Below are 13,915 nucleotides of genomic sequence, written 5' to 3'. Positions count from 1 at the left end.
CCAAAAGAAACAAAACTTCTCTCCATACAAAATTAAGTTTGAATCTGCACTTAAAACTTTGACTGCTTTTTCTGAATTCCTACTAAAATAAAATCAGAACTTTTGAACACTAGCAGGGCAATAAATTTATCTGGTGCTTATTTATTTCTTTACATCCACAGTCAAAGCCATGACCTGAGGAAGGTTCATGCTTCAGGCACCAGGTACTACAAACTTCCAAATGCTTCCAAGAGGCTTCCAAACCTTTCTGTGATGAATCCAGCTTCCTAAACATTGTGAACATCCTCTAAGAAGACTGCCAACTAGAATCAAGAGGAACCTGACTTGTTTTACTGCTGTTATTTAGGAATCTGCGGGCAGTCATCACATTAGCCAGAACAGTAGCAAGGCTGAACAGGTGCTTGGGGAAAACCAAACAACAAGGCAACATCAGGGCAAGGGGAGGAACTATTAAAAGGGTGATAACCACTCTGCTCCTCACCCTTCTTGTGAGGCAACAGCAGGTTTCTATCTTCCCATCAACAATGGGAGGGGAAAGTCATGAACACACTCGAAAACAAATGGAACCTGGAAGCTTCAAGCAGGGCCGAGGGTGAGAACCTCCCTGCACACTCAGCACTGCAGGCACTACAGGAGCTGAAAAAGAAACTGGCAGTTTCCAGTGTGCTGAGATACTACTGTGCAGGAAATTAGCTGTTCACTTTTTCCTAAAGAATACCACACCAAAAGGCATTCCATCCTCTGGCTTGGATGCAACACTTGAATTGCTCCACCCAACTCAACGCTTCTGGTGTCTCACATGCAAAAGTCAATGCCTGAATATATAAAAGGAGTCCCCAGTGCATTATTTCTGATGAGTGTCTGAAGGTTAAAACAAATTACTCTGCTATTTTATTGTATAATTATTTTAACACAGGGGAAGCCTCCAGGACTAGAGATGTGCTGCCCTTTCCCTGTGATTCAGCCACCAACAGTGCTCCCAAAACTCTCCCCTCCATGAGGCCACTCATGTGGTGTCCCTGCCACCTGCAGCCTTGCTCTTCACCCAGAACCCCAGCAGCACCTCAGCCCCACAGAGAGAGCAGGGAATGCTGCTGGAAAAGCCATTCATTCACCTGTGGATTGTGCAGCTCCATCACTGCCAAGCCTACAACCAGTGCAGGCAATGAGTTGGGACAACTCAGCACAGCCCTTCTGCTCTGACTGTGCTAGAGACAGCAGTGAAGGCACCCAGCCAGGACCAGCCTGTCCTTGAGAGGGAAAGAAGTGATACACAAGGTGACTTTTCTCCTAACTTCTCTGCCATTTTTCCAAAGAACCGTGTGAGATAAATCTTAATGATAACCAAGAAGAGGCAGCATGTCAATTTTAACAAGTGCTTTACCATCCTTCAGTAGAGGCAAGACAAACTGCTGAAATTCCTCTGGGCTTCATCAATGCTTTTGGACACAAAAGAGATGGATGCACACCCAGGTCATCTTTATCTCTGTCACACATTTAATCACTGCTGTGAGCAGCCACACTGGAACCAGATTTCTAATGTACCAAGAACAGAGCTCTTCAGCTGGCACCTGCTCCAGCACATGGCAGCATCTTCCCCTGTCCTTGGCACTGGGGTCAGGAGCACCCACTCAGATCAGCCAAAGCAATGCCTGTGCTCCTGGCCAGAACTGCAGTGGGGCTCCAAACCTTGCACCTCAGTTTTCCTCAGCATGGCACCACAGCTCTGCAGCCATGACAAACTCCCCTGTGTTACCATTCTTCACCAGATGGCTCTGTGCAGACAGAACAAAACATAGGTCATCGTTTTTTGGTACTAAAAGTGGCATTCACCTAAACTGTTGAGTTTTTAAACTCCCAAGACAACCCCCTGCCTGATTTTTTCCTTCTGATGTTTCTATTCCCTTTGCCTTTCTAAATGCCAGAGCAAATAATTGAAAAGCAATCAAAATTACTATACATAAGCTGGCAGTCACAGGCAAGAAAAGCCAAAGTATATTCCAAGCAACTGCACTGAAAATTGACCATCATCTATAACACAAATTTCTGAGTTACAAATATATTTTTAATACCATCTCAATTATACCTTAGAGAACACTGCTTTTTTCTTAGGGCTAAAGTAACTTGACCATATTTAGAGTTCACCTCTTGAGTGAGCTACAGATTTGTTCAGTTAACTCAGGGAAACTAAAAAAAAAACCCACTTAATAATTGTTGTACATCACACAGTTTAACCCCACTTCTGGGAACAAGGGTGTAGTAAGGTACAACAAGAAGTTGCTACATTGCAAGAGGCAATAAACAAATCCATGACTTCATGCAGAATATGCTGCTCTGAAGTCAAAGGTTCCTGCTATAGCATCAAACTGAGCCACTATCATTGATTTTAATTTTACCAAGGCTTGAGAAGGAGTTTTAACAGTAAAACTTGAATCACTACTCTCAACAACCCAAAATTCATTAGGAAGAAAAGGTTCAAGTTGTGGGAGACACACTCCTCCAAAGGAAATCACCAGCACATATAGTCATTTAGCAGGGTCTGAGAGGCAGCATCCAACCCAAAAAAACACCTGCAAAAGCCAATTTAATTGCTACTATTGCCAGACTTACAACTGCAAACAGTATATTAACCAGGACATTGCTTGAACAACTTCTCTCCTGCTCAAGTTTTAAAAGTAAGTTTTAAATTTGGTAAGCAGAAATTACACAGAGGTTTCTGTCATTACATGCACTAAAACATCACTTTCAAAACTGTCCCATCTGCAAGAAAATACCTCTGGTTTTGCTATTTGCAAACAGACAGGTTCAGCTTCAGAACATGAACCGCAGAGGCATCAGTCATTCAAATTTCACACGACAAACCAGGTATTTTCTAGAGAAACCAAGTCATTTCCTGTAACACAACGCACACAAACAGATATTTCACACCTAATCAGCAATCAGAAAACAAATACAAAAAAACGAGGAGAGGAAGGGCAATCTCAGCCAAATGCTATGATTAAACACTTTCAGGATCCAACCAGCTGTGCAGGAGAGCTCAGGATCCTACAGACTGTTCAAAACCCTCCGAAGGAGCTGCTCTCACACCCTCACACACTGCAGGTCCTGCTATGACAGCTCCTAACACCCCCCACTCACACCTCCCCATGACCAAGTGGCAATGCAGCATCACCACACTGTGAAAGCATGAAGTCATTAAGGACCTTAAAAATTTATGGTCAAGCAATAACACAGGCAAGGACAGGACCCTCACGGTGGCAATTCCCATTCCTTTGGACACTCACCATGGCTAAAGTCCTTTATAGGTGAGTTTAGAGCTATCTGAAACAGGAATGCCCTTCAGGACAAGACCTGGTGGGTGCCATTGGGCTGCACAGCAAGGCAAGATCCAGCTACAAGCTCTTTTCTGTGAAATAATACCATCTTCCAAACAGTGTAAATCCTAGTGGCAAAAGGGGATGTGTGCCAGATCACAGGCATGGGGACAGTAGCACACAAAGACCCCGTTCTCTCCAGATGCACAGAGCAGGAGATGATGCTTGCAGGAATCACTGACAGCCAAACAGAATTCATCTCCTACCAGGAAGATGTCAATTGACCAGGGAAATTTATGTTCCCTGCTAAAACAAACCACTGCCATATCTGCTGTATCTCAGGGATATAATGTTATCAGTAGTTAGTTACACCTCGGATCAACAGTCTGTAGTAGGAGATTCTTTCAGAAATGTTTACAGGAGTAGTGAGGATCACGTGGCTTTAGTTCCTTCATTTTATTTTTAGCAGAGAGAGAAATGGCACCAGACATCAGTTAATAGAACAAGCACCAGAGTAACTCTCACACAGGCAACACCAACACTTTATAATGAAAGTACCCTCTCACAGCTGCAGATTAGAAAACAACTCAAGGTCATAATGGATTAATTCTAGAGAGGACTCTGCTGGCCTTCAGTACTTCTAACACAGTGCAAACAGTGTGATTCTAGTAAAGCAAAAACCTTCCAGGAGCCTTACACACATGCCTCACTCATTCCTCACACCCAGCCTCTGGAAGCAGCAATTCTTACATCTGGGATAGAATATCTGGCTCTAAATTTCCCTGTACCTCACTTCCTCACTGTCCTGCATCGTGGGAATGGACAACAAGGAAACGATAATGAAAGCAACACTGAGCCTCATGCAAGCCTCTGCACATCCTAAAGTCTGAAACCATCAGGGTCTCATGGAGAAAACAACTTGAGAATGCGAAATGTATACACAGCAGGAGTGGCCCAGATGTACCTGAATCCAAGAACTCTCTGCTTCCTTGAACGCTCAACTCTGCAAATCGAATTGTTCAAACATACTTTGTGTGTACTAACTAAAAACCAACAAGCCAACAAACTGAAGTATTAAGGCATCAAAAGTTACATTAGAAGAGCAAAATTTCCACATGGGAGTTCTGCAAGAAACAACTCCACCTTGCTCCTATTCCTCAGCATCCAAATTCAAGCAATACCTAAATTCAAGCAATATCTATGGCACTCAGACCTTCAGTGGCTGTGCCCACCCTCCCCAGCACTGGAGTCTGGACTCATAACGCTGCCCAGGGCCTCTGCAACTTGGAAATGCCAGGAGAGCACCACAGACAAACTCACATCAGGATGGTAAAAAACAGAGATATCCAAGAACAACCACCCATTTAAATTTAAATGACCATAGCCCAACATGTGCACAAGGCAGCAAGCCAGCAGCTGCCAGCAGTTACTGTATCACCACCTCTGGAGAACAAGACCCAAGAATTGATGCTATAATTTCCTTCTCCACAACACAAAATCTGTCAGGAGCTGATGGAAACTTCAGACACCCTTAAGGGAAGATTAAGGTGGTACTTAAAATAGTTTTAGTTCGGAATATGCACATCTCTCTTTACAACTGAATGGTACCTGAGCAACCTCCCCTGTCTGGGGAAATGTGAAATGTCTGAGAGCAGCAGGTGCCAGGGCTATTAACAAATCCCCGTGCAAAACAATACCTGCCACCACCTGTCCTGCCCAGAGGCATTACTTAAATGCTGGATTTTGCATCTCACTTAAGACTAAACCAAATTCTGGCCCTTCTCCTCCAAGCACTCTTGACATTTGTGCCTTTTCAAGGTAAGCATCAATTCTTACAAGGGGCGGACACAGACATGGGAGATACACAAGCACACTTCCCTCTTGGCAAAACAGGAAGTTTGAGCAGCAGTGGCACACTCAGAGCCATGAGCTTCAAAAATGAAAGCTCTGAGACAGTCATGCTGTAAGGTGGAGGAGCCCCATCAACAAGCAGCATAAAGCTGATACCTGTTAAGAGTAGCCCAGCTATGACAGACAGCTGTGCAGAACTCCCAGGGATTCGTGATGCTTTTTTTGGGGTGGGTTTTAGTTTTAAGTTTTAGCAAGTTCTCCACAAAAAAAAAATTATTCCAGTTACCAAACACAGATGAGAGTGGCATTAAATACCTAAATGAATACATGACCTGAAGAACAAACCTGGATATTTCTAGCTACTATGTCATCTTCAACCATTAAAAGATTTGAATTGCCGCAAAGGTAACTTGGCACTTGGCCCTGTCTTTTCCCATTCCACAAGCAGTGGGCCAAATGAAGGATCACTCAGACAACATGGATTTACTTACTGAAGAAAGAATGCAAGACTTAGGGAAAGCAGGACCCCAGGCTGCCTAAAAAATGCTTTTCTTTGCGTTTTTAGGAATGCAGCTGTGCTTTCAAATCACCAGAACAACCCAGCAAGGCTAACTACAGCACACAGGTAAGGCAGTTTCACTGAAAAGTCAACCCTCGTTGCATATTCAAATAACAGGCTCCCATCACTAGGACGGTTTTGTCACTCTACCAACTGCAGTTCTGTGGAGCACATTGTAAAGGCAAGTGTTGTGAAAGTACCTCTGCGAGCTTCTGTTTACAAAGTGAGACCCTCCCACAACTGCATCACCGAGCACATGTCTGCGAGAGATCCCCGCTTTCCTCTGCAAAACAAAGCTGAAGAGATGCTCAAACCTCAGACCCACAGCAGCCTCTCACTAGCAGAGATCGAGGGATTCTTCCCAAGGAACGCTGAAGAGTATAAACTGTTCCACAAACAAATTAAGCTGCTGTCAGCATCTTCCTGAAATCGCCCCTTGCACGGGCACTCTGTGACAAGGGCTGCCCACCTCCCAGAGCACGCAGCAGGAACACTGAGTGTTCCCAAAGGAACACAATCCTGCCTCCCAAGCACTGCACGCACCAGCACGATCTGTCCGGCATCGGCGGCTCTACTGAAATTAGAGAGCAAGATGGTTTTGGTATTAGTCCTATCAAAGGAGCTAATCTTCAAACCCTGCATCAATACCAAGTCCAGAGTATCCTCCAGCAGGGAACCTTGAGGTTGAAAAACATATTGAAGAAATAAACAAGGAAAACCTCAAACAACCGAAAACTGAAGGAAATATACATATATGGCTGCAAGTAAAAGGTTACACTGAGAAACATCTCTTATACTTGGATTCAAAAGCAAATTACACAAAAAAATTACTAAATGCATCTATCTCCTTTAAGAACTACTACTACAGTTCCATCAGTTCTGCTTCTTATTAATTATATTATAATTAAAGGAATTTGTGAGTGTAGAGAGAAATTAAAACAAACAAACAAAAAAGTCCGCCTGAATACGAGGCAAGGTTTGCTGCCCGTGAGGTCTGTCAGGCCATGACACGGCCTCTCCCCGGCCACCGCCAAGGTCTCTCAGCTCGGGAACCTCAGGCCTGGCCAGACAAAGAGAGCCTCTGACAGCGTTCAGCCGGAGCGGCAGGAGATGGGAACGCTCCCTCCTGCCCTCCTCATCTGCACTACGCTCAAAAAAACCCTTCCAACGGGGAAAAAACTCCACCGAACTCCGCAGCGAGTCGGGCTGGGCAGAAGGATGATGCCTCTTATTCCTGACGGGAGAAAAAGCGGTGGGGGGAGCGCGGGCGGCCGCGCCGGGACACAGGTGCGCGGTGAGCGCGGTGACAGCCCGCGCCGGCCCCGGCGGGCTCCCCTCGCTCGGTAAGATGGCTCCCATCCTCCGGGGTGCCGGGGCGAAGGAGGCAGCGCGGCCGGCCCGGCCCGGCCCTTCCGCACCGCAAAATGGCAGCGGCCACGGCCCCCCCGCCCGCGCCCCGACGGTGCTTACGAGTTGCAGGGCGGCCGAGGACTCCGGCTGCTCCCCGAGGCCGCCGTCCAGCACGGACTCGGCCGGCTGCAGGCGGCTGTCGGGGCCCCGCTGCGGAGCTGAGCGGCCGCGGCTCCGCGGGCCGGGCTCTGTCGCCGCCTCCTCCTCCTCGTCGTCGTCGTCCTCCTCCTCTTCCTCGTAGTCGTCGTCGTCGTAGTCGTCGTCGTCCTCCTCCTCCTCCTCCGGAGTCTCGGCGCCCTCCTCCTCCTCCTCCAGCGCCTCCTCTCCACCGTCCCGCAGGAGCAGGGGGAAGGCCCGGGCCCCGCGGGCCACCTCGGCCGCAGGGTCCTGCGCCGCGGGCAGGCGGGGGCCCGGCGAGCCAGGGTCGGGCAGGGCCTCAGCGCCGTCGGCGGCACCGCCGAGGTACTCGGCGTTGATCATGGAAGCCAAGTCCTGCAGCCGGCGCAGCGGGATGTAGCAGGACGACGGGTCCTGGCCGTAGCCGGGCTTGGCGGCCGCCAGCTGCATGGCGGGCGGCTCGGGGCCGCGGGCCTCGCCGAAGGGGCCGCCCTTGGGCTCGGCGGCCGACAGCGAGGTGCCGAAGGGGACGAGGCAGCTGCGGCGGCTCACTTCGCAGGCCTGCTCCATTCCGGGCGGCGGGCATCCACCTGCGGGCACAGCACAATGGGGTCAGCCCAGCCTGCACCGCAAAATGGCAGCCGCACCCGGGGGCCGCGTTGGGCTCCGCCGGCCCCGCTCCGCCACCGCCGGATTACAGGCCCCAGGCCGCGGCCCGGCCACCCCGGCTCGGCTCGTTACAGCCGGCGCCGGGGTCGCTCGGCCTGCTTAGCGCTGCCGCAGGGCCGCCGCTCACCTGCGGGTGCCGCGGGCGGCTCGGCGCCTGCCCCCGGAGCGGGCGGATGGGGAGACGCGCCGACCCGGCCCGGCCAGGCCCCGCCGCCGCTCCGCCGCCTCCCTCCTCCTCCCTCCCCCGCATGCGCGCGCCCGACGCCGCCGCCGCCATCCCGCGAGGGCGCGCGCCCGCCCCGCGCGCCCCCGCTCTTGGGGTTCGGCGGCCGTGGCCAATCAGCGCGCGCGCGCCCGCGCGGGCTTGCCCCCCCCTTCCACCCCCCCGCACGAGCACCCCCCCCTCGATGCCCCCCCCCCCCCATCTCGGGAGGGGGAGGTGGGGAGGGGGCGCTCAGTGCTGCCCCCCCCCCGGCGCGCCCCGGCCCGGCCCGGCCTGCCCCGCTCCCCGCATCCCCCCGCCCGGCACCGCGGCCTCGGGGCCGCCGCCCGCACCTCCATCGCAGGCGGCGGCAGGGGGCACCGGCCGGGATGGGACGGGGCGGCCCCGCAGGGTCTCTCCCGCCGCTCACCCCCCCCCCCCCCCCCCTTCCCCCACGCCGGGCAGGCCGCGGGCCTGCGAACGGCGGCGGAGCGGGCGCCAACAAAATGGAGTCGGCCAGGCCCTGCGCCCCGGCGGGGCACCCGGGCGGCGCCGGTCCCCGTGCACCGCTCGGCACCGCTCCCGGCCCCGGTGCCCGCGGGCGGTCAGCGGGGCGGGTGGCGCGGGTCGCCGCCCGCCCCCGCTGGGCTCGGGTTACCCCCTGCCATTGTCCGCCGCGCCCCGCGGGCCGGGCCGGCGCCCCCCGCCGCGCTCCCCCCGCCGCCCTCCCGCGCACCGGCGGGCCGGGCCGTCGCCCTCCGCGGGGCTGCCGTGCAGAGCCGTGCGAGCCTTGCCGAGCCTCGCCGAGCCTCGCCCGCCGGGGAGCGGCGCCGGGTGCCCGCGGCCTGGCTGTCCTCGCCGGGCTCCGCCGCTCCCGGACAGCCGCGCTCCCACCCGCCCTCCCGCCGCCGAGCGGCGCGCACCGGCCCCGCGCCCGCCCGTTCCGCCGGGACGGGCTGCCACCGCCGCCCCCCGCAACCGGCCCGCGGCGGGCGGCGGCTCCGTCGCTACCTCCGATGCGGGCCGGGGTCTCCACCGCCAGCCGCACGGGTCCGGGCGCCGCGCCGCGCCGCCGCCGCACCGGCACGGCTGGGCAGGCACGGGGCGGGGGGCAGCCGGGGCAGCGCGGGGATGTGGCACCGGGGCGGTGCTGCCCGGGCCGCGCGGGGGGCAGGGCCGCGCTGCCGCCCCCCGGGGTGCCGCCGCGGGGCTCGACGCGGCGCTGCCCGGGCGGACCCGCTCCCCCCCGCCGCCACCGCTGCCCTTTGTTTCGCCCCCCCCTCCGACGTCCCGGCCGTGCGGGAGCCCCCGGCCGTGCTGGCGCCGCGCTCCCCCCCGCCGGGCTGGGCCCCGGAGCAGCCGCTCTGCGCACCCAGGCAGGGAGCGCCCGTTGCCCGGGCCTCGCTGCCCTGCAGGCGCAGCTTCTCCCCGCTGAAACGCTGTCGTGGAGCGGCTGCGGGCTGGCACCTCAGCGGGGCACTGAGGACTTGCCTCCTCCCTGCCTGCACACCTTGGCAGCCCCACTGAGGGCACCTGCCTTCCTGGTGCCCCTGCCGTCTTGCCCATGCACTCACTCCCTCTGCCCTGTCTGTGGCTGGTGATGGAGCAACCATTTATCCCAGCATCTGCTTCTGAGGAGCCACACCAAGGTCCCCAACCCATTGTCACCCCACTGGTGTGCTGCAGCCACGGAGAGACTGCCATGTTCAGCTCATGCCACTCCAGCACACCCACGGAAGGTGGGGTGGCTCGGCAGGAAGCTTGTGACATGTTTGTACCTTCGAGGTCCCAGCCCAGGGCTCAGCTGGTGGCACCTGACCTATTTTAGGCCCTTTCCCTCCATGCTCACATGCCATGGTGACATGTGGGAGCTGGGGCCACACTGTGCCCCAGTGTTGAATGAACTTGGCACTGAGTTCCAGTATGCACACAGTTCTCCCCACCTTCAGAGAGCTGGGGCATCACCCAGTGTGCCTGGATCCCTTGGTTTACACCTGAATGGGGGAAATACATTGTCCACCTCTTAGGGATCGACTGGGAGCTGCAGCCTGGCAAACCTGGGAGAGGGCCCAACAGCCAAGTTTCCTCCTTTCTCATTGGAGCAACCTGCCACGCACGTTTCTGCCACGTTCCCAAAATAAAGCTAGTGGTTTATTTATACCCCCCCAGGGGCAGGCAGGGCGTGTGAAGAGCAGGAATGCCTGGTGTCTTCCCAGAGCCTGGTGTCTGAGGCCCAGTGAGTGACCTGGGGAGATGTTTAGGGCTGTTCCAAGCAGGGGAACTGTATCCTGGGCACTGACTGTCACCAGCTGCCCTCCTTCTGTAGGAGTGCCCCCTCTTAGGCTGAGCGGGGAGAGCCAGGGCCACCATCAGGACATGTCCCAGCCTGGTTTCCCCCTGTGAGCCCTTGGTCCGTGGGCACAGGGCACAGCACATCCCGATGGGACACTGCTGTGCAGGGTCTGTACTGCTTGGGCAGCGATGCCCGGGCAGCTCCGCACACCCGAGGCACATCCCGCCGTCCCAGCGAGGCCCCACCGCGATCCACCTGCAGCCCTGTGGGTACTGGCGCAGGGAGGAGCAGGGCAGCGGTGGCGGGGTGCCCTCAGACGCATTTCCCATCTGCTGTGTCACCTCTGCCCGTGCCACGGCCAGGCCCGCAGGAAGGGCCCTGCTCCGGCCCTTCTCTTCCGGCAGAGGAACAGGGAAATGGCATCCCGGCCGCTGCCGCCCGCTCCCGCCCGGATGTGCGGCACGGCGGGCAGCGTGGCCGGCCCCGCCGCCTCAGGGCTTTGACTGCGGGCTGCAGCGGGGGGCGCGGGCGGCTGCGGCCGCCCCACCGCGGGGTTCGCCTTAGCCCCCACCCCGCCACCGTGCTCACCCCCAGCCCAGCCCGGCTCCCAGCGCTATGGCCGGTCAGGCCGGCAGCCACGGAACCGCCCGGCACTGCGGGCTCCCTCTGCAGGCCCCGGTGCCCGCGCACAGATAGCACGGTGCTCCCACGGGAACGGCCCGGTGTCCCCGCGCCCGGCGGGAATGCGCATCCCCGGCTCCCGCCATGGCCGCTCCCGCCGCCGCGGGGATGCCGAAGGGACCGCGGCTCCGCACCGGGGGCTCCCCCGCGCTCCCCCCGAGGGAGATGAGGAGCGGGGAGCCCCACACCCCAGCGCGGAGGGAGCTGTGGCCCATGCGGTCCCGCGGGAGCCGTGGGCAGGATGGGCTGGTTGCGAGTCGCCTCCGGCCGCGGATGTTGGCCGGGGCGGGGCCTGGGGGGAGCGCGGACCCCGGGGGCAGCACCGGGATCCTGCACAAAGGGCCGGGGGCGGTGGCTGGAAGCCGTGGCCATGGGGCTGGATCACGGCCGGGAGCGTGGGCGAAAGGGTTAAGGAGTCGCGGCGGGCAGGGGGAGGGCTGGCCCGGCCAAGGGAGAGGAAGGAAGCAGAGGAGGAGAGGAGCGGAGAGCATCCTGCCCGGAGGGTTTGCCGGGGGCCCCCTTTCCCCCAGGAAGCGGCTTGCGTGGCTTGAAACCGCAGGGATGGAGCGGCGGGAGCCGGGGCCATGGGTGGGGCTCAGCCCGGCTCCGTGCCCGCAGGCGCGGCTCCACCGGCCCGGTGTCCCCGGCTCCGGGGCTGCTCCTCCTGCCGGGGTGACCTCTGCTTCCCAGGTCCCTCACCTCTCAGTCCCCCTGCCCAGGTGCTTCCATGGCTCCCCGAAACCTTTCGGGGGGCAGCCCACGGACACGCAAGAGCGGTGGGTGGGGACAGGACCGCTGCTACGAGCTGCAGGGGACAGGAGCCATCACTGCTGAGCAAATCCGCCCGGCGCGGAAGAGCTGTCGCTGCACTGTCACCTGGAGGCCGGTCTCTGCAGCAGCCGTATGCAGCATGGGGATAATCCCCAGGGGCCGAGGCCCAGGGCGCCCTTCTGGGTGCTGCAGCTGCTCTCGGGGACCGCCCTGCTTCCCCAGCCTTCAGGTTGCCCCCCATCCTCAGCTTAGGAGGTGCTCAGGGTTCTCAGCCCTGAGCAAGGAGGCTGAGCTCACGCTGGGCTTTGATCCATCCATCCAAGGTAGAGCCAGGTTCACCAGGGCTCAAGTGCCCATGGGGTGCCCTCCCCACACTGCTCCTGTCACCTGGAAGGATACAACTGGATGCACATTGGGACACAGTGTAGCTCTGCAGCCCAATCCCCTGCCCTGCCCCACTCCCAGCCCCATCCATCGGTGCGGGTGATGGAGAGCAAAACCAGGATACATCCCCGTGCCGCAGACCGTTTTTCCCAGTCGCGGTTGGCATCCTTCCAACACAGTCCCGTGCCTGTCCTGCCGCGAAGGCCACTGTCACCAGCCAAATACGGGGGATGTGCGGCAGGAGAGCTGCTCACCCGCTCCGTTCTGCCCGCCCCGCGCAGCTGCTCCCGCCGGCCGGGAGATGGGGCTGAGAGTCCGCGGCTTCCCGCAGCACCGGCGGGTCTGGCCGGCAGGCGGGGGGTCCGCAGCATGGGACCACCGCCCTCGCTGGCACCCCCAGCCTGGCCTGCCCGGATGGGGCTGGGGGTCCGCAGTGGCGCTGGAGCCTCGGCTCTGCCGCTGGGGGGAGAGGGGGTGCGTGAAGGGAGGTGCAGAGATGTGTGTGTATGTGTGCATATATGTGTGTGTGTGTGTGTGTGTGTGTATAGGGATGGTGCTGTACATCTGTGTGCATGGAAGCAGGTGCGTGAGGGTGCACGGGGTTTTTGTAGAGGATGTAGTGTGTGTGCTTGGCTGGAAGTGAATGCATGCATGGGGGGATGTTCCTGGAGGGTGTGCCTGAGGTGAGTGTGCTCACATGGAGGTGAGTGTGCTCACATGGAGGTGAGCGTGCAAGTGCTTCTCTATGGATATGGGGGTTGGGCGCATGCCTACGTCTCTGTGTGTGCCTCCATCAGTGTGTGAGGTGTCCCTGGATGCAGGAGCTGTGGTGGGATTCAATATTTGGATTCCTCCACAGGAGAGATGGGCCCGTGCCTCAGCCTCTACTGTGATGTGTGGGTGCTCATGGGCCCCTTTTCTCTGCCCGCTGGCCCATGGGGGCTCTTCCCTCCCTTCGCTGCCTGGGCACATGGGGCACAGGCATGGAACAATGACAGCAGGTCGGGGAACAGGGCTGTGGCAGGCAGGAGCAGCCAGAGAGGCAGTGCCAGCTCCTCCTGCTGTGGGACAGACAGCAGCCTGGTGCCTTTCCGCCCCGCCAGCCTCACCCTCTCCTGCCTGGGGGCAGAGGCTTTCTGCATCTCACAGAAACCAGATTCTCCCCAGAGATAAAATCCTGTCGCCTTTGTTTTGCGGAGAAAAGACAACATCAGCTCCCGGCCAAACAACAGAGTCGTTAAGCAAAGGCATCTCCAGGCAGGGGCTCGGAGCCACATCCCGGAGCTGGAATGAGGAACCAGCTGGTGTCCTGGCCCCTGGGGTGCTGTCTCCCCCAGGGCTCAGCATTCCTTCCAGGACCAGAACCAGATCCATCAGCACTCAGCATTTCCCCAAGGACTACAGCAGCTCCCCCAGAACTCAGCATCTTCCCCACACACCCCCTTCCCCCACCCCAGACCAGAACCACCTTCCCTAGGGCTCAGCACTTCCCCGGGGATCACAGCATTTGCTCCAGGAGTACAGCATCCCTCCAGAACCACGGTACTCCCTGCAGGGCACCCTGGCATCCCATGAAGGACCTGAACCATAGTGGGGTGGCTGTGAAGATTCTCAGCCCCACCAACACCCCCACATCCCATAAGGACTCACAGACAAATCCCAGA

The 13,915-nt window shown here is 57.9% G+C and overlaps 1 protein-coding gene across 6 annotated transcripts in view; it reads right to left on the bottom strand.

The window, feature by feature from the left end:
• NSD1 (nuclear receptor binding SET domain protein 1) overlaps positions 1 to 8,993 on the bottom strand; it is a 60,828-nt gene extending 51,835 nt beyond the window's left edge. For 5 of the 6 annotated variants that reach the window (XM_071443531.1, XM_071443533.1, XM_071443534.1 and 2 more), the window contains exons 1-2: positions 8,048 to 8,167; positions 7,195 to 7,841 (exon numbers count right to left, since the gene is read on the bottom strand). In XM_071443531.1, the coding sequence (XP_071299632.1) occupies positions 7,195 to 7,821 (627 nt within the window). In that variant the 5' untranslated portion in view covers positions 7,822 to 7,841; positions 8,048 to 8,167. Of the gene's footprint in view, positions 1 to 7,194; positions 7,842 to 8,047; positions 8,168 to 8,858 lie in introns of those variants that run through there. The other variant, XM_071443532.1, reaches the window with a different exon arrangement.
• Positions 8,994 to 13,915: the final 4,922 nt, after the last annotated feature.

This window comes from Agelaius tricolor, unplaced genomic scaffold, assembly GCF_023055355.1.
Source record: "Agelaius tricolor isolate 1412-34295 unplaced genomic scaffold, bAgeTri1.0.p SCAF_18, whole genome shotgun sequence".
Taxonomy (NCBI): domain Eukaryota; kingdom Metazoa; phylum Chordata; class Aves; order Passeriformes; family Icteridae; genus Agelaius; species Agelaius tricolor.
Note: the sequence above shows the minus strand (reverse complement) of the source record. Positions and strands in the feature narration are given on the sequence as shown.